This window comes from Lonchura striata, chromosome 22 (genome assembly GCF_046129695.1).
Source record: "Lonchura striata isolate bLonStr1 chromosome 22, bLonStr1.mat, whole genome shotgun sequence".
Lineage (NCBI taxonomy): Eukaryota > Metazoa > Chordata > Aves > Passeriformes > Estrildidae > Lonchura > Lonchura striata.
Genome location: NC_134624.1, coordinates 542,243 through 569,682, shown reverse-complemented (window position 1 = coordinate 569,682; position 27,440 = coordinate 542,243). Strand labels below are relative to the sequence as shown.

At 45.5% G+C, this 27,440-nt stretch overlaps 1 protein-coding gene across 8 annotated transcripts in view; it reads right to left on the bottom strand.

Moving 5' to 3' along the window:
- The window catches only part of DNM1 (dynamin 1), a 64,268-nt gene that overhangs the window by 6,125 nt on the left and 30,703 nt on the right, over window positions 1-27,440 (bottom strand). For 4 of the 8 annotated variants that reach the window (XM_021551424.3, XM_021551428.3, XM_021551421.3 and 1 more), the window contains exons 11-21: window positions 21,110-21,196; window positions 20,863-20,933; window positions 20,356-20,407; window positions 19,134-19,145; window positions 17,758-17,871; window positions 7,364-7,473; window positions 6,661-6,772; window positions 5,461-5,472; window positions 4,037-4,207; window positions 3,621-3,862; window positions 3,053-3,271 (exon numbers count right to left, since the gene is read on the bottom strand). In XM_021551424.3, coding sequence (XP_021407099.1) covers window positions 3,053-3,271; window positions 3,621-3,862; window positions 4,037-4,207; window positions 5,461-5,472; window positions 6,661-6,772; window positions 7,364-7,473; window positions 17,758-17,871; window positions 19,134-19,145; window positions 20,356-20,407; window positions 20,863-20,933; window positions 21,110-21,196 — 1,202 coding nt within the window. Of the gene's footprint in view, window positions 1-3,052; window positions 3,272-3,620; window positions 3,863-4,036; window positions 4,208-5,460; window positions 5,473-6,660; window positions 6,773-7,363; window positions 7,474-17,757; window positions 17,872-19,133; window positions 19,146-20,355; window positions 20,408-20,862; window positions 20,934-21,109; window positions 21,197-25,810; window positions 25,950-27,440 lie in introns of all 8 variants that reach the window. The other 4 variants (XM_021551425.3, XM_021551422.3, XM_021551426.3 and 1 more) reach the window with 2 other exon arrangements.

Genomic DNA, 27,440 nt, shown 5'->3' with positions numbered 1-27,440 from the left:
ACTGGCTGTTCCTCACACATCCAGGCTGACGTTCACAGCAGTGTCATACCCAGGTTTCAGCACCCACCAGCTGGGCACAGATATCTGGGCTTGTCTCTCACTGAGGACTCCTATCTTCTGACCAAATTAAATGTTTAAGAAAGAGCTCAGGAAAGAGGGAGATAACATGCAGTCCCGAGCACTACCTAAAACAGCACAAAGCAGGTGGAGGCTTTTCTGAAGGTCATAAATCATGAAATCAGCTACTTTGACCTTCTGAATAATTTGGGTCATACAGCTGTGTGACCTTACCATAGAATGGTTTGGGTTGGAAGGGACCTTAAAGATCACCTAGTTCCAAGCCCTGGCCATGGGCACAGACATTGGCCACTAAATCACTAAAGAGATAATTCTGTCCCTTGAAACTGTGTGTCCAAGAACCTTTGGGAGTTCCAGTGATATGTCCCCATTGTACTGACCAGCACAGCAGCCAGTGAGAACCATCCCTGCCAGGAGGTAACCCCAGACCCAAGCCCTTATGACACCAAAGAATGGAGAACACATTAACACCTTCAACACATTTTTCCAATGGTTGAGTCATTTGCACTGAAACTCCTTTAATTCTCCTTCAAGCTCTTCTACCTACAAGTTCCATCAGACTATTTTAAAGTAAAGAGCCTAAATACATGGGGGAATACCTTACTGGATTTCTTTCCCAGGTCAAATCCTAAATGCAGCCCATTGCACACTGATAGGATCTTGGATGGTTTGTAACTTTCAGCTCCCAAAATTATGTATTTGTCTTTATGGACTTCCACAGTAAATAGAATAAATGCTAAGCACAGAAGCAGGATGGTAAGTCTTAAGTGTCCTTAATTATATGCAGGAAAATCTTTCTGTGCAAAAAAATGTACCATGTGGTGATTACATGTGAAAATGTGTTTATACACTTATGTTTATGAAAAAGGAGTAGCATGACACTTGTGTGAGTTCATCATTCATAAAACCAGCTGCTCAAACCAGAGGCACAGAACTACCAAACTTTTACACAGGCATCACTGAGCACACAAAGTACAGCCAGCCACCAGCACCCATTCGAGTTCACTCCACACCACCAACTCCTCCAGCAAAGCCCACTCGTGCTGAACACGAGGGCTTTGTTCTCTCACACACACACTACACAGCCCGGTTAGCAAGGGAAAGATGGGTATTAAAAAAGCAACAATGGAGATGGCATTCGTTCACCCATGGCAGAAGGACCCGAGTCCAAGTGCTAGCAGGGAACATTCTTATTCTATATACAGGAGAGGAAGAGAAAGAGTCCCTTGTCATTGGAAATTCTCCATTCATCAGTGAACTCAAATGACAAGCTGGTATCAGGATCCGGAGGAGTCTATGAACAACTGGAAGAATCAGAGAGGGGGATCAGAGAATGAGCATCATACTTCACAGCTTCTGGAATTACATTCTCAACTCCAGATCAGGGCAGTCAGTAGCATGCAATCCAACCTACCATCTCTCCTAAACCAAGGGGTTGCTCAGTCAAGCATGAAACTCTTTTCTCCTCTGCTCCAGTGCTGTTTTCCCTGCCTTTCCCTAAACCCTTGTACTCATGCAAAAGGCAGAAAAGCCATTAAGATAGGCAATGACAGATTTCTTTAAAAAAAGGCCAATTCATTTCAGCCCATTTGGGGAATCCTATCACGACAGCCAGGTATATAGAATATTTTTCATGAGTGAAGAAATGAAACTGAGTGAAAGGAGGGAGATGGAGACAGAAAGAAGCGTAAGTATACTGAAAACAAAACCACAAAGTAACAGTATATGGAAAGGCAGGGTCACAAGAAGCAGGAGCCAAAATACACAGTAGAAGCATGCTGACATCCATAGGTGCCTCCACAGTCTCCAGGACAACACTGAGGTATGTGAGGACAAGTTACTGTGGGAGCTGCATCAAGGTGCATAGGAAGGACTGGGGCAAAGGCACCAAGAAAGTAAAACCATTTGCATACACCAGTGTCAGAAACTGGTATATGAAGCTGTCTGGACTCATCCACCTCTAGGCTGGCTGCAGTCTGGCAGAGAACACTTCCCTCCAAACAGGCAGCACCAAAAATGAGCTGGGCAATATCATAGGAGGAATACTGAACCCAGTCTGCCACACACCATCCCCAGCCATAGATAGGCTTGGTGTTTCCACAGAAAAGGGTGAAGTTTCACACCTGTGCCACCAGCACTCACTGAAGAGGTGTTTTCCACAAGGGAAGCATTTCCTCTGCCATGTCACTGGGGAGCTTCTGATTATGTTTTTTCTTTACACTGCAATTACCTCCCCCTCCTCAAGGGAAACTAAGTACCCAACATAAAAGCATTCCTGGTTCCAGACTGCCTCCCAAGTCCTGTTCAGGAACACGTACTCAGCTGCATGGGGATAATCCCTTATTACTATGTTGAAGTGTGTCTGAAGTGACTGAACAGGAAAGGAAATGAGTTTCCTAATGGGAAAGCAAAGCTGTGTGATTTGAACCCTCTAGACTGGAAAATGCTGAAGTTGATTACACAAACACCAAAATCGCCTAAGAATTCATTTCCCTGCCAGTGATGCTGTGATACTCTCCCAGCCAGAAAGCAACTGAACAGCTTTGAAGGTCTTCCAACTCACCTTGAAGAACTCTGGGCCAAGAGAAAAGGGGCAACTTCAGACTATGAGGAGACCTACACAGAGGGGAATCTCACCCTAGTCCTGTGATTTATCTGGTGACTACAGGCATTGGAACAATTGCTGTAAACCTTGGTTTAGAGATCTTCTCCCACATTCTTTATAGAGGTTTGTAGAGAGGAACAGCTGCCCCTCTGTTTCTGAGAGCTGCTTTGGCATTGCCTCATCCATACAATGAAATCTCAAGAGGACAACGGTGCTCCTGCCTCTGGATCCAATTCAAATATCCAAAGGCTCTACCCACACCATGCACTCCATTCTCCTCCTATGGCCCAGGCAGGCCAAGTGCTGCCAAGGTTCCAATCCAAAACCAGAACATACTCCACCTGCATGGAGCAGTGTTTCAGGACTTACCTGGGAACACCAGGAGGAGCACGATTAGGCCGAGAAGGAACCTGAGGTGGGGGCCCGAAGGGATCAGGAGAGGCACCTGGCCTGGAGGGCACAGGGGGGGCACCACCCAGTGTGGAGCCACCAGCAGGAGGTGGCCCAGGAGCTGGTCCGCGAGACCCAGGTCTGGCGGGGGGCACTGCAGGAGCTCTCCTCTGCGGCGTGGGGCTGGATGTGGGGGACCTGCCAAACAAACAAAGGCATTCAACTGCAGCAACAGCTCTGGGATCCCTATGTCACCACAGGCACCACTCTGCCTTCAGTACTTCACATCACTTTACACTCCACCCTTCGGCTTTCAAGGGCCACACCAGGCCCCCGGATGCCTTCAAAGCTGTCAGCCCCATACAACCCAAGGGTTTAGAACATCTCAACATCTCTGTAAAGATGTCCTAGGAGCCTGCCAGCAGAAATACCCAGGACTCTTCATCCACAGGAAGGAGAGGACTCCCTGTGTCAGTGGGAGGCCCCGGCAAGGCACTGAAGAGGCGTCAGGCAGGTCTGCGGGGCTCTCCCCCTGAGCCTCTGGTACCTGCGTCCAGACGGTACGCTCTGCACCTGCAGCCAGGAGTCGTCCACCGGTGGGGGCATGGGGGTGCTGATGGTGCTGGTGTTGATGTCCCCGATGATGTTGAGGGCCTCTTTCAGGGCGTGGTACATGCGCAGCATTTCGTCACGGCGCTGGGCCTGCTCCGCCGACTCCTCCATCAGCGTGTTCTGGTCACCACAAGAGTACAGGTTCGCCAGCAGCTCTGAATGGATGAAGTCCTTGGTCTGTAAGTGAGAAGAGAGAGGGAATCAGTTTTCACCATCTTTCCCCAAAACACTCTATTCTGCCCCCATCTCTTCCTTCCAAGCTGCCTTCTGTTTTTCTTCATTCTTTTCCTCCCTCCCTATTTTTCTCCTTTCTGCCTCTCCCACTTCCACTGACCACAGTGAGATAAGTACATTGTTAATCATGAGGTGCATAATTGTCTTCGGCATGAGGTCTCTGATGGTTTTGTTGACAATTGCCATGTAGGAATCCACCAGGTTCCTGATCGTTTCCACTTGTCTCTCCAGCTGAGGATCCATGGAGTGCATGAAGCTATCTCCTCCATTCTCCTCTGCTTCACTGGCCTGCAGAAAAAAAGGAGAAACGTATTGGTTCTTCAAATGTAACACAAAATTGGCTTTCCATGAGAACTAAGAGAAGAGGAGAAAGGAACAGGCAGGAAGCGCATGCAATAAATAAAACTTAAACTTACATTTTGAGCTGTGATTGTCAATGCACAACTTAGTTTGTACAGACTTCTCCAGCTCAGATCTGAGAAATTTTAGCAATAAAGCTGCTCTCTTAGTAGAAAGTTATTAAGAAAAGGTGAAAGGCAACAGGGACTCCTGACACATGTTCAGAGGTTATGGCTCTGGTGCATACTCAAAGCTGTATTATTCCTTTTTAATGTTTACAGCTTCCTGAAAGGTTCTTCATTTGATCTGGGTTTTCCATTACCAGAGTCAGTTAAAACCAAGATCATTCACCATAAATTAAGTCTCACAGGCTCTCTGCCATGCTGCATCTTTGTACTCATTATACAAATGAGAAAACAGATACAGAGAAGTGAAACAACTGCTCCTCTCAGGCTGACCACAAGTAGATGGAATGAACTAGAAAACTTTCCTATCACTTCAACTGCAACTCCTGCAGCATAAGTTGTTATTATATTTTCTTTCACACCAAGTGGATGAATCTCTTTCCTGCTTGCCTGAAATACATTGCTTATTCTGTAAGGTAAAACCTGGACTGTGCTGTTTGACAGCAAGCCATCTCCAAGGCTCCTCCATTTGGGATCAATTTCGAAGCATTGAAGCATGAAAGAACTGCTGCCTTCCTCACTGCTTATTTAAAAAAAAAACCCATGATTGTATAATGAAAGATCTTTGTTTTAAGCAGCCCTAGTCTGAACAATTTGCCATGTAGGAAATGGCTTCTCTTTTGTTTTGGGGAACAAAATATATGAGAAAGGGCAAATGCTTTTGTTCATTTGAGCTTTTGCTGAGAAGATCTTACATAATGAAGGAATGTAAGGTTTCAGTGTGAAACAAAGTAAAGGAAGTGGATGTCAAATAGGACAACTTAAAAAAAGTGAGGGTAAAAAAAGCCAAAAATAAGCTTGCACCAAGATCCAGAGTCATACAAAAAGGGAGGAATAAAAAGAAAAAAGGAAAACTCAAACCAAGAGCAGAAACAGACACCAGGAATCCAACAGAGGGTACAAAGAGGGAGAAGAAGCAAATCCTCTCAGGAAATTGTGACAAAAGGAGAAAAAAAATGAGAGATCTATCTGGTGAGAGCCCCAGGAGGCAACACAGGCAGAGCGGGTCAGACTTACTTTGTCCTTGTCCTGGCAGGCCAGTTTGAGCATACATGGAAAAAATTAAAACAAAAAGGGACAAAAAAATAAAAAATAACTTTTAGTTGGTCTCAGAATTTGGAGAAGGTCCCATAATAGCACTGACAAGCAAAAGACCAATCCCACTAAAAATACATCAGTACCCCTATTACCCTAGAAGGGGAACAAGTGAACTGTTTAGCTAAACTGAAAAGTGGGATGCTCTGCAAAGGAATCCATATTGTTAGCAACAAAGGACAACTTTCTTACCTGCAAGGGCCACTGCCATTCCTTAGAGGGGTTTTGAGACAGGGACCAGGGCTCCCATGTCACACCCCTCCACCTGCACAGCAACAGGCGGCCCATGGCCACTGTGGTTAAGAGGCCCAGTCTGGTCCAAAGCTAATCTGAAGTCATGTCACTGCTAAAGCCCAGTCCCTAACTCTATTTTTAAAATCTCTTTATCAGTTTGTTAGGAAATACTTTAAGGCAAAAGCAGCAATATTCAAGTGTAACAGGACAAATGAATACAAGAAATCTATTAGAAGCAACAAATACAAACAGAAAAACAATTATCACTTTTCTAATGGGAAAACTATTTATAGTAGCTTCCTCTAACAGAGGAACAGGAAAGACTTTGAACAGAAACAAATACCACAGTTGTCTAGAAGATACTCTTAAAGCACAAAATAATGCTGACAAGAAGTGCTGTGGGACAAGAGGAAGGGAAGAGATAAGAGTTCTTGCTAAAGGAGCATATTAGAGTATCCACAAAGCAAAAGAATAATTCAAAGAACATCACTACCTAATTAATTGGAGGAAGGAAAGGGAGAACAACTGCTAAGTCAGGAAGTTCCTAATAAGGCTATACAGTTACCAAACAGAAATAGTGCCTTTGCTCAGTGGATATCATACCAATTAATAGTCACGGTAGTTAAATGTCACCCTCATATTGTCAACTTCATGTCCACAAAACAAGACAGCTAGAGGGATTTATCAAGGCAGTCTTTTCCTACTTTATCTTTGCTTTGAAGCTGCCAGTTACTTTATCTCAAGCTTCCCTAACGGAAGCACCAGAAAGATTCTCAGCTCTGGAAAGGCAAAATCTTCAGACTTATTTTTAACACAAGAAGATGCAGCTATGCTTCTCAAGACACATGCTGTGCTCCTCCTTATCCCATTATTACAGCTGTCACTTACCCCAACACGCTCAGGGTAGACTCCTGCCCGAAGGAAGGAAGCCTTCCAGCTGTCCACCTCCTCCTGGGTCTCACAGGCCAGCTCCAGCTGCCGGTAGTCCTTGTAAACATTCCTGACAGGAAGAAATGTATTTTATTATTCTCTCTCTCAACTCAGAGATTTGCCCATATCTGACAAAGATATCAATGACTAGGGAATTCTCCTGTCATTTGAAGACAGATATACTTGGTCACTTGCTAGGAACTCATGATGATCCTGCAAAAGGAAATGGATTTTTTTAACCAAGTTTGATTGCTCTCAAATCAGTTGTGTGTTTCAACAAGGCATGTAAAAGATTCCCTTTTCAATTCTGCCTGCTGCTGGACTCCTCCACCCATCCCATGTCCTATGGATTTTCCTAGTCACCAAGAACATTGTGATTATAAATATATATCCCAGCCACAGGCAGACTGAGGTAACCACACCAAAAGGCTGAAGGGTTAATTTCACACCACAAGCCATGCACTGGCAAACAAAAGGAAAATTATACATATCTGTAAAATCAGAAGGAATGATGTTAAGTCCTCCCATCTCCTTCAGAACTGGCTGTCCTGAAAGGACACTCATATCTTTCCTGGACAGCTATCCTATCACATCATCCCTACTCTGTTACATAAATCCTATCCTAGCTCCAGCAGCTTGGTGTGCTGAGATGGGAGCATACCTCTGTTCAGTGTTGAAGAGAGCAAAGATGTGCTTGCTGGACATGAAGCCCTTCTCCACATCTCGCAGTTTCAGGTTATCCACTGGTAACATGTACTTCTTCTCCTTCTCCTGAAAAGGGAATGAGAAACAAGTCACTCCCTGCTCCAGGGGCACCTCTGCTCTGCACAGAATATCAGCAGCAGGGCTCCTCATCAGCAGAGAGGCATTCTCAGACCCAGGTCCTCTGTTTCCTTGAGTCTGTGAGAGAAGAGGAAATCTGGAAACAAGACTTTGTCCTTCCCAGCTGCTTTTGTGATGTGGCCCAACAACCCTGTCCCATTAATTCCTCCAGGACCAGGCACCAGCACAGCAATATCCAACTTCCTCAGATTGTGCTGTGATCCCACTCTCCTCAGCAAAGGGGTCAATCCAGGTTCAGGAAAAGACAGGGATGTAATAGAGAAGCTGGTTTGATACAGAAGTTAAGTGTCAATAAACCTTGATGTTAAATATTATGTTAAAGATCTGGTATATATATATATACACAAACATGTGAATATATATATATATATATATAAATTATATTCACCTCTTCAGAAAATTTGACTTGCTGATTTTGTTACTTCATCCTATCAATGTCCTAGCCCTACACTCTATTAGTTTACTGTGAACCTTTCACCTTCATTTTAAAAAATCCACCAAAACCTGATCTTAACTTTTACATTTGCATTCAGAAACGAAGCCAGAAATTATAACCTCTGCTTAGTCTCAAATCCGGATCTACAGCAAATTCATAGAACTGAATTTGGTTTAAGGCCCTCATTTGGAGCATCCTATTCCAGCTGGGAATTATACCCCAGCATGACAAGAGAGGGAGCCCTCACACCGGTCTCCAAAAGGCAGGATGCAGCTATCCAAGACTAAACCAAACCCAGAGCACACTCCTATGTGCAAAGCAAGCATGTTAGCCTGTCCCCTTGTGAGATCTTGTGTGTTTGTAGACTTTTCTTGGCTGGAAACAACATGATCATGACTCGGGGAAACAGTATGGAAAACAAAGATGGTCAGTGAGGGGAGATCCTGAAGAGCTGACTAGGAAGGAAGGGCAGGGCAGAGGAGCAGGTATAAGTGACAAAGCTGCTGAGCTCTAACACCCAGATAATTCCAAGTCCTAATATCCTTTAAACTTCAGCTAAATTGACTTGAGTTTGCTAAGGATACCAGCACCTCACAGTACTGAGATATCCTAAAGATCAAACTGTACCAGTTCATTACAAATCATATGCAATGAGAATATCTCAAAGAACAGCACCTAGAAAACAGAAGAGATCACTTGGGCTGCTGCCAGTCTCCCTCTCAAATATGCCAGGCCATGAAAACAGGAGAATTCTTCAAAGCAAATTTCCCTGGACTTTCTAATTCTGCTGATCAGTTTTAATTAGATGTGGGCAGGCATTTTTCTAATGGGATATCTGTCAGCCACATGCTGATCTCAGAGCTACTTGGACTACTTCAGATTCTGTGAGACACAAACAACTTGCAGCTTTCTGTTACTCTGGGTTATCATTACGCTGACTTAGGGTGAACTAGTGACCCAGAAGAGAACAACACCACTGCTGAGCCCCTGCCTAAATCAGACCATCCCCACTGCAGCTTTGCTTAACTGGAACTCCCTGCACTCACTCCACAGCCCCTGGGCCAGTGAAAAAACAAAACAAAACACTAACCACTCCTCATGTCCTCTCCCCCCCAAAAAATCCCCAAAAAGCCCAACAAAAAACCAAAATAAAACAACAAAAACAAACAAGCAAAAACAAAAAACCCAAACCACAAAAAAAAAAAAAAAAAAAGAAAAAAAAAGAAAAACCTCAACAAAAATCTGCTGATGTTCAAGATGTCTGAGAAAAACTTTCGGCATTAGACGCACATAATTCCATAGAAATTCTGCACTGGTGTCATTCTTCAGGAAAAAATGTCAAAAAATAAGGGAATTCCATGTCACTGATATGGAAACAACATGCCAGAGTTTCAACTTTCACCCTTTCCAAGCTCTCACATAAATGCTGCCACGTGGTCAAGACAGCACTATCTCCACATGCTGATCTTGCTACAGACAACAGAAGATAAAATATCTGTCTGCCAGCACAGCTTATCAGTCCTGGAGGGGGAGGTAGCAAGAGAAATCAAGTGGAGGACATGGGCACAAGACAAGAAGCCCCCAAGCCAGGCAAACCTGCAGGAGGCCCTGCTGCTCCCCATCTCCCTACACCTCCCCCTTCCCAGTCCCCCATTTCAGCCTTTCCAGCTTCTCAGTTTTCAACCCAGCCTGTTTTATATCAACAATCTGACTTCATTTCCTGAATGTAGAGACAGGAAAGTGTGGAATGAGCTGCCAAGGGCTGAACCTCTCAAAACTTTGGCTGAGCACTCTGCCCATACGTTAGCAATCTGGCAGGGTGTGCTATGGCTGAGCAGCATCCTGGCCAAGAGGGGAAAAGGGCTTCTCTCTCTCTCTCTAGCTTTCCAGACTTGGAGTCAGGAGGGAAGAGAAGGAAGAACCAGCACATATCAAAATGGGAAAGTAGTTAATGAAATCTTATATTCAAAGTCCTCAGTCTAATCCCAAGAGGCTTATGTTGCTCATATAGCCCTTCATCAATAAGAAGAAAAAAAAAAAATCAAGCAAAACTGTCCTTCAGCAGCAGAGTATGTGTTATATAAAATGTGCTCGTTGGCTGCGAGTTCATCTCTAGAGCCATGAGGCCAAGGGGAGGTGCAGCAGTGGCAGAGGCTCCCAGACTGTACAAAACAGAAAATGGTGCTCAGTGTTGGTTTGGGAATACTGTAGGGGTAACTACCCCTCATCAGGCCTGCTGCTCCCCACAGGAGTCTCAGCCTGCATGGAGAGCTGCAGAAAGAGATGACTGCAAGCTCCTTGCAGAGGCAAGAAAAGTGCCAGAGGATTATTCCCCCGCCCCCAGCACAGTGCAGAATACAGCCATATGGCTCTGTACTTTGCATCTACCAGGGAAAGAAAATACACATGGCCAGGAAACCAGCCAGGATCCATGAGCCATTCCAGTTGTGGGGTGGCAAGCACAATAGCTGCAGGAAAAATGTGATGCTGCAGTTTCAGCCTGATATTCCAACATTCTTTATTGTTGCTACACATCTCCTTATGGTGGTTAAATCCTAGAGATGGGTTTTGGCCAGATATAGCAATAATATACATATCACCTGAATTATTTGTTGCTAACCTGTAGGTAATAAGCTACAAGAAGTTCACAGAATTCAGCAAGCAGCAAGCCAGCCTGACTCCAAGCATTCTCTCCATTCACCTGGACTGCCTCAGTAGCAAAGTAAATTTTCCTGCTCTTGGATACATGCAAAATGAAGCTGACAGATGCATGTGTGGGCTCCCTAAGGTTGGAAATTGGCACTCACAGCACAAGAAAGTAATTGGCAGAATTATCAGATCTCAGTTTGCACTTGGAGCATAAATAAACTAATTAAAGGTTTCCCTGTAGCTGTTATGACAAACACCACCTTCTGCACAGCGACAAGGGTCTGCGGATATGGGAGAAGACATTGCCATTGTTTTAACTGGGGGCTGTGGGAAATTAGAAGAAATTAATCTTACTTAAACCTCTTAATCTCCTTTCCCTCCTATAAGATGTAAAGCATTATAGGTAAACAAACCTGCCCCAGAGATGCCTGGGGTTTCAGTAAAATTGTTTCTGTTAAATACATGCACAGCACTTTGGAAACTCCAATAATAAAACTCTATTCCAATGGAAAAACATTAACATAATAATTTATAATAAACACACAGTACAAATACATGCACACTAAAAGACTATTAGGAAAAAGCCTCCAAAAAACAGTTTGGAATATTTGAAAGCAAGAGAGCTGAGCTTTTCAAGCGGAACCAACCATTCCACTCCCCCAAACAAGATGTTACCAATTGCTTTCTGCTTCTCATCTTAGCAAGTAGAAGGGCTGAATTTCTGAGATGTCACTCCTCCAGGAAGCCCTGGTCATCCCACTACATACACACATCTTGAGACCATCTTTCCCAGGCACACCTGTGTCACTTTTGCCCTCAGAACATAATTTATAGGAATTATAATTCCTCCCCCAGGCTGCAGAGCAGCTGTAATGGCTTGTTTACATCAGAAAGCTGCCTCGGTTTAAGTTTAACTTAAACAACACATCCTAAGATTTTAAGCTGATTTAGTTCAAAAGCTCTGTAGACATTAGACCTGGACTCGTATGATTAATCACAACCATTACTGTTGGCTTAGTAATAGTAATTAACTCACCTGCACTAAAGTGAAGAATTTTATTCACATCAGCTGAAATAATGAGCAGATTTAAACCTGCAGCAAAGTGCAACCCTTGGTAGCCATCAGAGAGTTTATGAGGAAGCATAGACAGAAACCTGAACTGCTTGAGATTATAATGCCCAAAACTTGACTGTCATGACCCCTGTAACATCACAGCAATGACCACCAGCCTTCACAAAGGACAACCAGACACTTCTCCCTGCCCCTGTCCTTGTGCCAGGGCAGGGATGAACCATCCCAGAGTATCTGACTTGCTTTGCTAAGGTAAAGCACGACACACACACCAAGTGTTTCACACCCCTGAGAGAGGGTAGGTTACACTGCCCCAGCGCACAGTTAGTGCCAAGATGGGAGTTCCAAGTGTTCGCATTTTTGGTCACAAATTTTAACCATCCACACCAGAAGAAGGAATCCTGGAAGGGACACACATGAATTAAGTCCTTTTCATCCCTGCAACAGAGGGAGAGGGAGCAAATCGTGTGGGCAGGGCTAACATCTGGAATCACTACATGAGAGCCAGGCGTCACAGAAAGCGACAGCATTCCTCAAGTTTCCATGCAGGGTAGGGAACCTTCCTTTCCCCCGCGCAACCCCATCCGTCAGCCACTCACTTCCTGCCAAACTCTGCCTTCCCAGCAGCCAGCAAGCTCCTCCCTCGAGTCTAGTTAGCTTTCCACTGCCACGTCAAGTGAGGCAGAAGGACAGAAGGGAAGCAAGAAGGGAGGGAGCAAAAACCAGAAGAGGGAGGGAGGCTCAGCAATGCCAGGGCGTAGTGGGGGGAGAGAAAGAAGGGATGTGGATTGCTCCTGCAGCAGCCAGAGGTGAGCTGCAAGGGCAACTGGCCAAGGTTGCCTTCTGCAACCCTGTCCAAAGACCTTCTGGAGGGCTTGGAAGCAAAGGCTGGTTCTGTTTGAGCTTTGCTATGGACCCGCTGATCTTCAGGAGAAGAGATGAGGGTGCATGGGGCCTGCGGATCCTCCCACACAGCTCCATGGGGAAGAAAAGGAGTTGAATGAAGCAACAAGTTCTGCACACCTGGGTGACAGCCAAGACTTCAGAGCATTTTCTCCTCAAACTGCAGTAATTGATTTTTTTTTTTTCTCTTTTTTAAAAAGGTGCAGCCGTAGCCCAGGTGGAATCCAGGTACCAGCCTGACACCAGCACTGGAAGAGGAAGGCGCTTGGAAACTTGCTCCAAATTGGAAACATGCAGGGAGCAACATTTCTTCTCCCCCAGCTGCCAGAGGAGGATGTTTTTCCAATCAGGACTTGGACTTTCGTTCGCCCCATCTCTGCCCCGCACAACCCCATCCCAAAAGCAGGGAAGGGAGAGGACTAATGAGCTGCTGATTGCCGGAGAGCAGATCGCAGAGGCTCCACTCCGTCTGCCCAGTGTTCAGACTACCTGTTCAGGACTACGAGATTGTACAGTAGTCTGCACATTGGTTAGGCTGTGCTGGGATACACCACACACTGCCAGTGCTGCACGGGGACGGCAACACCTGCACGGCAGAGGGACATGCTTGGAGAGGGTGGGCTCTGGGGATGGCTGCATGCAGAGGTCACTCATCTCTCAGCCTGGGAGGGTCTAACCCTTTGGAGCCATGCCTGACCATCACTTCTACCTGCCTGTTCACCAGCCTGCTCACAACCCTCCTATTTCTCCTCTGTCTCTCTCATTCCATTCTTATTTCTTTCAGTTTCATGTGCTTGTCCCAAGGTAGCTGTGTTCAGGATGGCTTGTGTTTCACATGCTAAGCTTTGCCATAAAATGCAGAAATAAACACACAGGCCTGTCAGAGTCACAACTGCGGTGTGCTTTGCTACCTCAGAAGGCAGGTTCAAGCACAGAAAGGTGACTGGAGAAAGGGGAGTTCATAGTGTAAAGAATATTGGTCATAATACAAAGAAAAACCTACAAGGGATTCAAAGTTGGAGGTTTGGATGCTCTGGATGTTGTGTTTGCTTGTTTGTCTGCCAGAGAAAGAAGAGAAAATGAGTGAAAGCATAAATGAGGACTGATAAAAGCTGAGTAAGATTATGAAAAAATATACATTTGTGAAAAAAGATAAGTGCATGAATGAAAAGGCTCCACAGAGAATGTAAAGAAAATGAACATTTTCCAGGGAGCATCTGAGAGCAGCATGAAAGCAGGAGAGGAACCACCTCAGAGCAGACCTGGTCTTATGCTCTTTAAAACAAGCTGGATGCAAAAACTCAACAGCAGCCAACTCATCACAGCAAGCCTCTCATGACTGGGGGCATTTGAGTAAAGATCTATTACCTGATCTGGGCCTCAAGGGCATGGATTGGAGAGTGGAAGGGGCCAGAGAAGAGGGAAGTGCATGTGTACAGTTGGGGGGACAATCTCCATTGATCCATGTGTTTATTTGAAACCAGAATTGGGTAAGAGACACTGACAGGTACAAAAATCACAGCTATTTAGTGCCTGGCAGTAAGGTCCCATCTTCCCCAGGACAGGAATAGGTTTCAAGCAAAAGAGAAGGCATGAAGACAAAGAAAGAGTTCAACAACTGATGCATCAGGAATAGATGAATATGCAGCACCTGCATGCACCTAAAGTACCTAAAACTCTGCATCCATCCCTCCTTGTACACACACACAGGTCTCAAATGCAGTGACATTGCATGCAACCTGTGAATACCCCCAAGCCAATAAGGTCATTCTTCTAATGTAGCCACCCATTCACACAAGACCCAAATTTCTAGTACATGATTTACCTGAGTAAGGACAAAATGCTCCATCTCTATTGGACATTCACACAAATTCCCAAAAGAAGCAGCAGATATATCCATCCATCCAGCTGTGCAAACACTCCAGCACACAGTGGCACACAGGCACTCCAGAAGGAGCAGTTACCCTGCAGAGCAGGGTGTGAGCTTTACTGGCAGGAACCACAAAGCACAGTGCTCATTCCATCCTGCCTACAAGGTCCCTGTCACCAGCAGCTCTCTCCAAGCTCACAGACCCTCTTTTCCAGCAGGCAGGAAAGCCCTGCAGAGTCATAGGCACTGTGCATTTCATAAGGGATCTAGGCAGGAGGAGTATTCAAATCAAATTCTTGTATCATGTCCGCTGTGCTGTTTGCTGAGCAGCCAGTGTGCTCTGGTGCTGCTGCTCCACTGGGATCCTATGGCCTCCCTGAGCAAGGAAACCTCACTCTGTACTTCCAGCAGCCAGAGCAGGCTCCTCCCCACCTCTCCTTCCCACTGCTGGCCTGCAGCATGATCCCACAGGGTTCAGGAGATGCAGGTACCTCAGGAGGGTCGCCAGGTCCTGGGAGGCCAAGCTTTCTGTGGGGCCACTCTCCATGGGGCCAGTGTTTGACTTATTGAAAGGAGACAGGAAGAAAAACAGAGAGCCCAGGAGCACACACACATGCTCCTGGCAGCAAGGCAGAGTGGGGAGCCAACTTTCCACCCCCGCTTGGCCCACTCTTTCCTTCCCCTCCCATTCCCCAGCACACTCCTTCAGGCCCCTCAAGAGCATCAACAGCCATACATCCCTGCTAACATGTAATGCTGGGCCCTTTAAGACATTTTAAGCTTCGGTTCCTTTCTTCAGAGGCAGAGAAAAAACAAGCGAGTGCTGCGGAAAGACTGGTATTTCACTAATGGGGTCCAGATGTCTTCATTCTGCAGACACTGGGTCCTGGCTCGTGAGACAGGGCAGGGAGAGGCAATGTCCCCAATCCTCCTGGCCCCAGAGGTGCTGGCCCAGCCTTCACCCTCACCCCACCACACACCACCTCACCCCGCTCCTTCCCCCATCAGCACCCACAGCTCTGCTACCAGCACTTCCATCCACAAAAGGCAGATTCAGCTTCCTCCTTGTTCCCTCTGGAAAGCAGCCAGAGCACAGGGGAACTAGGACAAGAGAGCCCACAAAACTGCAGGGTGGGGCAGTCACAGCCTCCCCCTTCCTTCCAGAGCTGAAGCAAAGAAAGACCATGGTGTACAAGCTTTAAAAACACATGAGATTGTTTCAGGAGCTGAAGAGGACATGAGTTCTCCTGAACTGGTGAAGAACAAGAGCTCTGTAACAGACATGTAAAAATCCCCCGCCTGACAGGGGACCATGAACTGTGGAGCAGCTCTTGGGTGTTGAGTCAGCATCATGCAGGACTGAGGTTTGGGATGGGAATCCCCATGCTCAAGGCTCTCCCAGCTGCCCATCAAATGCACCAACTTTTAGCCTGATTCAATATTTGAGTCCAGGCAGACGTTGCTTCCTTTCTCCCTCACAACAGCCAGTGATAAAGGAGTTGAACTTGGGGAGGAAGCAAATAAAACACACACTTCCCTTTCCCCCCTGCTCCCACTCAGTTGAAAACAAAGGCTCCTTTCTCAGAGGCAGCTCAGACCTCATCGGTGCTGGTTCTCTGTGTTTAAGGGACAGGGGCTGGCAGGGAACTGTTTTCATTAGGCAGCTCTGCAGAAGGGAAATGGTGCAGACCTCCAGTTGCTATCAACCCCCAAAGCTGCCCTCCCTCAGGAGGGGAGGGAGGTCCAATCCCCATCCCAGGCAACTGGAATCTATCAACAGTTTATACATCCCCACTGCAGACCGCCCTCCCTCCCACTCCCTGGGGGAAGAACAGGGAATTCTGATCATCTCTGTAATACAGATGTAGCAGCTGGCTTTGATTAAACTACTTGATGTTTATAACCACTCGACCTGCATATGAAGCCCAGAGGAGAGGGAAACTTCCCCAAGCCACTCTGAACACAAAGAGCAGAGGTCTTACAGCAGAGACACACTGATTTTAGCAAAAGCCATTTCAATGCCTGGTTCTTTAATTAGGAAATTGCTGCCTGCTCATCCATAGCAGCACAGCAGTCATCTCCATATAGAAAGAAATATTTAGAGGCTGATTCATCACTGTATTTGTCATAATTTCTACCTGCTGAGAAGGAAACAGGCCCACTGATAGCAACTAGACAAGAATCCAGTCCTAGCTGCAGCTCCCAGACACAATAGTGAGTGCCTCAGAACACCTGAGGGACACAAACCACAATAAGAGGCAGAGAAGTTTCTTCATTTGCAATCAGAAACCCAAATCAACTCAGAGCTTACGATTAGATCATACCAGACATTTTTCATCTCCCAGCACATTGAGGGGACTAAACCTTTCAATCACATTCTTACCAGAACCATGCAGCTATTCTTTCTATTTTCATAGTAATCAAAAGGGACAATTAACTATCTTTGTCTTGCATAGGAAGCAAGATGCTGTTGACAGTGATTTCAGCTGGAATGATTCTGTCTGCTTATAACAATTCCCACTGAAGCAGAAACACATCACAGCATGTTGCCAGAATTCCTAATATTCAAGATTATCAAGCAACTCTACAGAGTAGGTCCATATTCCTATCAGTGATATTCCACACATCACCGTAGTTTTGATCAGCAGAACTCTGACCATTTACAACTCAAACAATTTAAAATATAACATATGAACTGCCATTTTCAACATACAATCAGTAAAAAGACATTCCTACTTTGCATGTTTAAGAGCTGGACTTGGGAGAGATTAACTAATTTACTCGAGGTCAGAAGGAGCCAGCACCTGAGCTAGAGCTTCAGGTCCACAGCTCCTGTTGCTTTACTCTGAGAGAACTTTTTTCTTATAATCAGGAGATGCATGAAATCATTGCCACGTGCCTTCAGAAAACTCGCTGCTGCCCCACAAATGCCTAAAAGTCCAAATCTTGGAACTAACCCATCACACCCTTGATGATCACAGCTGCCACAGCAAAACGAATAAAGGTCAAATTCATTCCAAATGCCTGTCAACTTCCCACTAAGCCAGAACTTCAAGAATAAATATTACTCCTTGTGCGTCAAACAAGCCACATTCACATCAATTCTGAAATACTCAGCAGTACTGAGGCCATGGGGAGCCTGGCCCAAGGACAGTTTCAGCTTGTCACAAGCTGCAGACAGCACTCAGAAGATACATCTGTAATACCCAGTGATCTGAAGTGCTTGTCTTCATCAGATGAGACTCCAGCCTGAGACTCCAGCAGCAGAGCTGAGCTACTCACCTCATCATCCTTGTACCAGGAGAGGTTCTCCGCTGTCAGGACAAACCAATACTCCTTGGAGCCTCCCTTCATGATGCCAATGTTGTTGATGGTGAGCCAGCCTTTCCGGATCACCTGAGGGGAAGGAAGCAGTGAGCATTAATAAGGACAATCATTCCTGGCCTTAGGTGACAGAGGAGGGATCCAAAGCCATCCCTACATGCAGAGCAGTATGGAAAGACAAGGAACACTGTGCTCCCTGCTGCTGCCAGAAGAACCCCCCCATTCAACTACCCAGTGGAGGTCCTTGCCCCAAAAGGGCCAGGAAAAGCACAAAAAGGGGGCAGGAAGGAACCTGGCAGTGTTGTGCATTATACCCTCTGCCAAGAGGAAAGAGATACAGAAAGAACTACATCAGGAGTGCCTCGGACACTGGCACAACCTACAAGCACCAAATCACAGCAAAACACCCAGAAAAGGCCACACCTAGAGAAAACCAGGACACCAGCACACCTTTCTGCAGGTGTGGAGCACTTCACTCAACTCAGGGTAGGAGGAACTAGTTCAGGACATGGCCAAGCACCCCAGAAAGAGCTGAGTTTAGTCAAAGAAGTCACTAAGTATAACAGAACAAAATGGTGCATCTGGAATTAGTACCCTGGACTTCAGCATACCCAGGTATTTGGGCAGTCATATTAATCTTGGGCAAGAGAAGTTCCTAGAAGTTTAATTTGTAAAGAAGCCAAGCTATTACTCTCTAGGGGACTCCTATTCACCAAGTGCTCGTTTAGAACCCCACACGTGCCATAATCAAACGCATGCATCAACTTAAAAGCATTAGCTTTTACTATTACTGCACTATTCACACCCTGAAACATCTGCATGCATTATTTGTACCATGTTGTGTGGATATGCTTGCTGAAAACTTCCTGGCATTGAAAAACCATGAGACTGCACTTTGTATTAGCTGGTTGTATTGTGTGAGCAACCTACCCAGTTGGCCTACCTGGTTACCTGCCCGGGAGGTACAGGATCATTTAATTGGCAATTTACTCTGTCAAGGCAAACGCAGGAGCCTCAGATGTTCAGCTCCTGCCTTCTAAGATCGAGCTAGTCCTACTCTCCGTGTGGACAGGAGGGGGCAGTGGAACAGAACTACACATCCTCGGATTGCTGCTTTTTATCTCCACCCACTCGAAAGATGTACCTGCAGTTCTGAATTCTTGCTCAACATACTACCTTTCCACCTTATTGCTGCTTCAGCTGTGTCTAATGCCAGCTGCCCTCCTCTCCCCATTCGGCAGCAGAGGGAATAATGTGTTTATGTCCTGGTTTTGCCTTCCCAGATGCAACATTAATGTTCGTTAGCACACCCTGCTGAGTGGCCTTCTACTCACCAGGATCTCATCCTGCAAAGGGGAACCATAGCAACAGCAGCAGAGCAGAGAGCAGGAGAGGAGCAAAGAGAGGAGAGATTATTACCAGGAAAGCTGGAGCAGGAGAAGAGAGGCTCAAAAATAAAATAAAATAAATTGGAGGCTGGTATCAAATCTTTTACCCCAGGTGTTAACACAAGCAATCCCCATCCCAAAATAAATCTGCTAACAGGAAAGCAAAAGCACTTTACAGGTAGATCTGGAGTCTGCCCTTTGCACTCTTCTACGCTCAGCTCTACTGTAAGGGACTGCAGAGGATGGGATTTCCTACAACTGCTCCAAAATGGCTGGCTGGCCAGCCCAACCTGCTGAGAACACCTGCCTGCCAACAATCTGAAACACACTGCAATGTCACGTCCAGGGAGAGGTGGCCAAACATTCTGTTATGAAAAGGATGGATGTCAGGAATTAATATCTTTTTAAAAGACTAAGCAAAAAGTATTTGCTTCCATTCTCTATTAAGCTGTTTGTAAGGCTTTGTTTCCAAGATCTTCTAGCCAATATAGCCTTGCCACATCCCCAGCAAATCTGGGACAAATTGCCATTACTCTCTTTTTGATTCTGTGTACACTCCTTACAGTTCCTGGAGGATTAAGGGAAGTGCTCTCCTCCACTGCTGTCTTCTCCCATGGGTGTGCTCTGATACATACCCACTGCAACTATGGCTATCATCACCCTCTATCTCCCTGTACAGAGATTTATAGATTTCCAGTGAAGTTTTTCAGAAAAAGTCCATGAAATCTCTTGAAATCTCTTTTCAGAAAGTAGATACCACTCATGGCAAAGACAACTAGAAAGGACAATTCTGTGACAGTTCAGACCTAGTGTTCTATACCTCTCACCTTGGCAGGAGAGCTGGCACAGATAGTGAAGTGGCTGAACAAACAGGAATTTAGAGAACATTAATGAATAGGGATTTCTACCAGAAAAGCAAAACCAGATCTTGATCACCAAGCTGCCATTTCCCTCCATTGCTGCCAGATGCTCAGTTCTTCCTGACTGCAGGTAGCCTAAACCACTATCCTCCAGTTATAAACAGTTTGAGGAGTTTAAAAAAAAAAAGGCAACACAACACATCAACTTAGAGCAGTGCTGCATCCAGCCCAGCACTTGTCCACCTGGTAACTTCCAGGTAGCAAACATGTCCTCCTTGCAGCAGTGAAGGAGATGGAACTTGGCCTACCTGGTTACCAGCTGCCTTCTTCTTGCTCATCTGGCTGCTCCTCTGCTGAGCACTGAAAACAACAGCAGAGACATTCAAAACTTCTCAGGCTCTTCTTATTCACCTGAATCCTCCTCCCTTTGGATAGCTGCTACAGTCATTTGGAGCCCCCCACCACTGGCTTCCAAGCCCTAATAACCCAATCTTGTGCCATCTGCTCTCTCAGCTTGGACTACTCATCTTCTCACTCCCACATGAAGCTCATTTAGGTCACTAACCCTCCATAGCTGCTGGGTTTTTTGTTGACACAAATCTAATACTAGAACACCCCCTTCCTGGCATCTCTATTCTTGCCCAGCCTTGCAATCCAGAGCCACTGAAAAAACAAGCAATACTGAGAGCTGCACCATTCTTGGGACAATAGGATCTGCACCAGGGCCTCAGCACCCCAATCACTGGAGCAGCTATAGGACAGAGCCACAGGAAACACAAGTGGAAAAGAGAAGGCAATAGGAGGTGGGTGCTTACTTGGCAAAGCCAATGAAATCCTCGTGGTTTGTGTTCATGTAAGCCAGCTCAATGTCTATTAGGAGCATGACCTGCCAAAGAGAGGCACAGACAAGAGGTTAGTGACTGACACTGCTAACAGAGCCCTGGACATTGTTCATCACATCCCCTCTGCAACCAGACACCCCCTGGCTCAGGCCCAACTTAGATGTCCTCAAAAGGTGTCCCCCACCCAATTTCCCCCCTGACACACACTCCTGATCCCCACCTGATCCTTGGTCCTGCCTTCTCTCTCACGGATGTGGGTGGTGACAATCCTCTCCATCTCCTCACGCAGATGAGGGTACTGGCTGAGCTGCAGGAGAGAGGAAACACGTGCACATGGGAAAGGGAGGTAAAAAGGGGGCTGCAGCCCCCCACATGTACACATGCACACATACACCTTGCTACCAGATGTTTTCAAGGGAAGTTCTAGAAAGCTGGACTTGCAGACAGATTTTTCCAAGTTCCTGGAGGTCTGTTGCAGGCAAAGTTAATTTCTGCTTGCTCTGGGCTTTACAGAAAAGCACTTTTCAGTCTTGCAGCAACCTTTCTGTCTCACCAGAGACCTGCTCCAAACTCACCACATTCTTTCAGTCATAAGGCCCTTGGCAAACTCAGATGTAAGGGCACTACCTCTTGCTTGTTGGATTCTACCATGAAAATGAGTTAGTTTCTCTTAATGTTCAGCATCTCACTGTAGTAGGCTAAGCAGATGAATGGACTGTTCTTATAACCTGTTAAGTCCTCTAGGAAGTGAAGTGGATTTCAGCCCCTGTTTGCTGAGGGACTAAGTGAAAGCATCTCTCTCCAACATCTGCAAGCAGAGACACGGGGTCTGAGCAGCTCAACGGTTTGTGTCTCCAAGAAACACCCAGCTCTGTGCATCCAGCTGCTTCTACCTATTCTCCACTGAGCTGGGGCAGGATTACATAGCTGAGATATATGCTCACATTGCACCTACAGCACATTTTTTGCCACATTACTGAGGAGTGAATCCTTTCCTGCCCACACTGAGAAGCAGGAGGACTCTACTAGCTGTGATTCAAGGCATGATTATCTACAGAGATAATACCTGAGTTACACTGCTAGAGTCAGCACCTTTAAAGTCCTCTGGGTTTCACAAGCACCTGCCTTCTTGCCTAGAGTTATAAACCTCTAATGATTCCTACAGCAACAACTGCTGCATCTCATGTCAAGCCCAGCAAAGTCAAATAAAATTAAACCTCTGGATACAGAATCCAGCCCTTTTTTCTCTACTTTACCTATCCCCTGTGAAACTATTTTCCCTGTTTTTTTATTTCTTAACGTTACCTCTAATTTGACTATGATGTCAAACAGTATTTCATTTGTCCAAGACATGTACTGCATTTGTTTTGTTCCTCCAGTTTATGAAAGCTTCTTCTTAAACTGGTTTGCCTTTTTTTTTTTTTGTATACATAATTATAACATGCTACAAATAACAGTCTCAAAATGTGCAGCATCACTTCTGGAAGCCAGATCCCACACTAACCACCACCAATACTCCTAACATCTGCCAACAAATAGTTTCAAACCCTTTGAGCTCCCTTGCCGTCAGGCTAGTTGCAATAGCCTAGAACTAGAATTTGGATAGATTTGACACTATTTTTAAATCCGTGGTTTGTTTTTGAAGGCCACAGAAGCAGGAAAAAAGTGGAATTTGTGTTCCCCAGTACCACCTTGTCTTGAAAGCAAAAACTGGGTGTTCTCCATTATTTTTTGGTTCAGGCAGCTGGTTGCTTCAGAGACAGACAGGGAAAGCTTCCTGCTTCCTTTGGGGGGTTGGCAAAGGATAGATGGGCAAGTTATGTCAAACAGAAAAACAGGAAGTTGGAAAACCTTTAAGCAAGTCTCAGCTTCTTTGCTTCAAGTTTAAAAAAAAAAAATCAACAAACAAACACAGTCAAACAAAAACCACATTAATCCTCCCCCCACCATCCCAGTCCCAACCAGTTCAAATGCACACAAAGTGCAAAACAAGTAATGGTTTGTTCAGAACCCAGCTCGTCCAGCAACATCCATGTACAAAAATTAATTGGCAGCATTGGTCCCCATGCATGAGCTTCTGACCCCAAGCATGCACAGGAGCAGCAAGGGTGGGCAAAAAAAAAGGATATGCAAGCCACAGGATGTCACACCACCAAGGAACATGCAACAGGGTATAGAGGGGCAAGGAGTTATCACCAGCAGGACAAACAGCACCCAGAAATGCCATGACTCTGAAAGACAGGAGAGCAGGCGACCCTTCGAGGGGTAAAGTCTGTCAGCCTGGGATCGTGTCCCAGCTCAGTGGGGTTTCGATCCTGTTTTAGCATCATTTTCCTGTTTAATCAAAATACAAGCTTACAGCCCTCTTTGAAAACCAATTTGTCCCAATAGTCCTTAATTCCCCTCTTTGCAGATTCTACGAGTCCTTGCCAGCACACCAGGTATCAGCCTTCAGCTGAAGGGCTGCTGACTTGCAAGACTTTCCTGCACTTGTGAGACACTGCAGTGCAGTCTGGCACAGAAGGTTCCTGCTTTTGGAAAAACACTAGCTAGAATATTCTCTTCCTAAATGTAAGGGAACATGCTTATACCCAGCTTTCTGCTGCTTTTGGAGCTACTCTCCAATAGCAAGAAGCTCAGAATCAAGCCAGTCATAGGACAGCTGTTAATGGCTGTCTTCTTCAGCCCTCAGCTTTGTCTAATGGTCAAGATATAGTCAACTTTTCATACAGGAAAACTGTACTGTGAACACAGATGGGTTCATCACCTTCTGTGTTCTTTGATAGTCTCATAATATTCAATCTATACAGCTTTATCAACTGTACATACAATGATTTCTTCACCAATTGAGGTGAAATGAAATAATTGTGAGAGAACATAAACAATAACACACAACAGTTCAGGACAGCAACAAACCAAGGCTACAGGACTGTTAAGCTAATTCAAGTGGTGTTAGCCCAAGCAGCCTTCCTTTCCAGAAGTCTTGCAGGACTTCTGGTGAATTTAAAGGTTTTTGTCATCTTTGTAGATACAGCATCAGTCCACAACATGGCAGGCTGGGTATTACCTTACAATTAGCATCAGTCCTAAAGTAGCCTTTTCCAGATGCTTCCCCTAATAGCACATGCTCTTGTCCATGTCAAGCAGTTAGAGCTATAACATGCAAAATAAATATTGTAAATTAACTAATGTCCCTGTGCTGTTACTACCTTATGCCATCAGAACCCATCTCAGTCCAGCTGAAATCCTTAAGTGGCCTTTTCTTTCTTTCTACTCTTTCAGAGGGAGGTACAGGCAAGATTAACCTTCTCACTACATGCAGACATTTGACTTAAAACATTACTAAAGTCTTCTTTTTTTTCTTCCAGTATTATTGCTATGTGTTTTCATTCAGGCAGTTATTTTACATCTAATATCTGCCTCTAACCATAGCCATTGGTCCCCTACAGTGTCACTATCACCTTCCTTACAGGATTACCCAGGTTGCATCACCTTGGAATATCCTCACAGGGTCACCCATCACATCATGGATTAAAAATCCACAGAGCAAGTGGGTATCCAGCCACTCTAATGACAAGGTCCAACAGAGAAACTAGAATTCAACACCCCTGGGGCTTTTACCATCAACCTTCTCTCTCCCCACCCAGAGCAGACATCACCAGCTGGATACAGAACACAGTGCAAGCAATCACACCCGTCAAAATAAAAATCCACATTAGAAACAGGCTGAGGAGGAGTTACTCTGCCTCACATCAAACCCCACAATATGGCAACAGCAAGACTCCTCAAAAAATAGACTGAGCAGAGCTTGGGGCATGTCAAAGATGAGTCTTTACAGAGGTGGAAATGAGCTCTGCATTTCTAAGTGAGCCAGACCTCATTAACTCATCTTTTGCCCTCACTCTGAACTCGCATCAGTCCTTATCTTCCCCTCCTTCCCAATTTAGTGCTCACCAAAATGCTGGTGAGTCTGGCTGCAACCCTGGAAGAAGGAAACTGTAATTTCCAAGTCCTAAAATAGCCCAGGGGACATTCCTTTCCAACTCAGTTTCCAGAACACACTCATGCTGTGCCACGTTTCTGGCCCCTTGCTGTTAAGTTTAACACCAATTGCCACATCTGCCTTTTTTTTAAAGGAGGCATGTGGTGCCCTCTCCTGGAGGGAACCAGCTCGGGAATCAAAGCCACTCCTGCCCCAGCCTCCAAGAAGCATTTGACACCTTCCCTGTCACTCTCCACCTGCTGCTGCCTTCAGGCTTCACCTCCTGTGGTTAGCAGCAAGCAAGGAAAAGCATCACACTACTTCCCCCTGAGCATAGTCCATGGAGTGAGAAATCAGCAGGAGAATGATGCAGAGGGTGTAATGCCTGGAAAAGCTTTTCTCAAAGTGTTTCTGGAATTCTGAATGTCTCTTGCAGAACATCTTGCACCTCGAATTTTTAATCAGCTGCTGTTTTGTAGATGCCACAGCTCAATATGCATTGCAAGCCACTCATGCTGTGGGGGTGGGAGGTCTTTTTCTGGCTTTTTATATTTTTCTAGGGTACCTAGATTTAAGGGGGTCCCAGAAATAACAACTAAAGTTCCAAATGTGCAGGCAATGGCACAGCAATCCAGTCTTACAAAGGGTTTGATCCACACTGAGCCAGACACAGGAAAAGCTTATGCCAGAGTAACCCACTGGGTCCCAGCTCACTGCTCAGCTAAAGAGCCCATCAGTTTTCACCCACAACCCTTGGCCTGCCTTCAAACTGCTCCTGTACCTGCAGGTTGCTGCTCTCCTCTAGATGCTTTGTTATATCAATTTTCTCTCTCTAGATTTGCTGGAGTTCCTGGTGTGTGTGTGTATGTGGAGAAACAGCATGGAAGTGTGTGGGACGGGGATGGGCATTGACCTTTCTTCGATTTTTTGTTTCTTTACCTTTTCGCTACACTTTCTGATGGTGGATGTGAGCTCACTCACTACCATATCCACACACTTCAGACTTGGCTCCTTCAACTTCTGCACCTGCTTTTTCACTATGGCTTCAAAAGCGAGGTCAGGCGTGAAGAGACCCGTTCTGCATGGCAGGGGAAGGGTGGGAGGAAGCAACGAGGAAGAAGAAAGCAAAGCAGAGAAAGAGCAGGAAGGAGGAAGAAAGAAGGAAGGAAGAGGGAGAAGAGAGAAAACACAAGGCAAAATGAGAAGTGAGATTTTGGTTCATTCCATTAGCTTACTGAACCAGGTGAGCATTGCTATGGGGCCTGTGCACTGCCAAGTATCAGGAGAGTCTACAGGCAAATGGAAGTGTCAAAGGGGGAATGAGGTAGGAGCAGCTGGGCCAGTGAAATGGTGAGCTGTCAAGAGCAAGATGAATGAATGGAGCCCCCAGGGATCAAGTGATCACTTCCTGAAGGAAAGCTTCTTTAGATTTCAAGACAAAACTTTTTGCCAGTGAGCCACTGTCCCTTTTCCTAGAGGTTCAGCATTTCTCTTTATCTCATTTCCCTTTCCTTCCCACCATAGTTATCTCTCTTCCAAGTTTTCCTTATTCCAGCTGCAGGAAGCCTGAACAGGAGCCAGGCTAAGACCTCAGAGGTCTGTCACTTCCATCTTGTTTTGGCAGAACTGAACTGATGTCTCTCAGTTTCAGGGATTCAAGCAAACCACTCCATTTACAGAAGATATTTCATCTCACCTGCCTTCCCTGCAACATCAGCTTCCTCAGTAAGAATAGATGTACCCAGTATTTAGAAAAACGCAAAAGTGCTACAGGGTATCTACAGTTATACAAAGCATCCATTATACCATTACATCCAGCATCAGACCCAACATAGGCCTGCTGTGATTTATAAGGAACTATTAATTTCCACTGATATTTTGTGGTCTGTGTTCTCAATGGCTCCACTCAGGAAGAACAGAAAGTTCACAGAAACTAAAGTTACTAAAATATAGCCAAGATCAATCCAATTCAAGACTACTGCACCCAAAAAAGTTTTTCAGCACTTTTAACACTTCAGAACTTCTACTGGATGCTCTTTGTTACACAGTCTGAGTTACTTGTCTTACCATGGGCCATTACTACTTTGCCAGTGTTTTCAGGGAATAACATCCCCTTGGCATGGGAAGGGGATATTGCTTTTCTAAAGCTGCAGTTTATAACCACACCTGGGGTGCCTGCAGCTACCAACAAATCCTAGGATGGCTATAAATAACCACCACTTCAAGTAAATCAGGTATTTACTCCTTCACCTCATCTTTCACATCTCTGCAGATAACACCTGCAAGTCCCCAAGCAACAGCAGTATTAAAATATTCTTCAACACTTATTAGGGGATGTACAACCACTCTGCCTTCTAAGCAGCAAAGAGTTGGAATACGTTACAGGATTTGGATTCACTCAAGGGTTTCTCGACAGGTGCCAACAATGCCCCTTTTGAGCAAAGCAAGAGCATTTCCAGAGGTCAGTTCACATCCTCTGATCCAGCAGAGGCTTCCTACTAATCCAGTTGCCTAGCTAAGCTCAAGTTATGCTGTTTCCTCCACCAGACTTCAGGGGAAGTCTGATTTT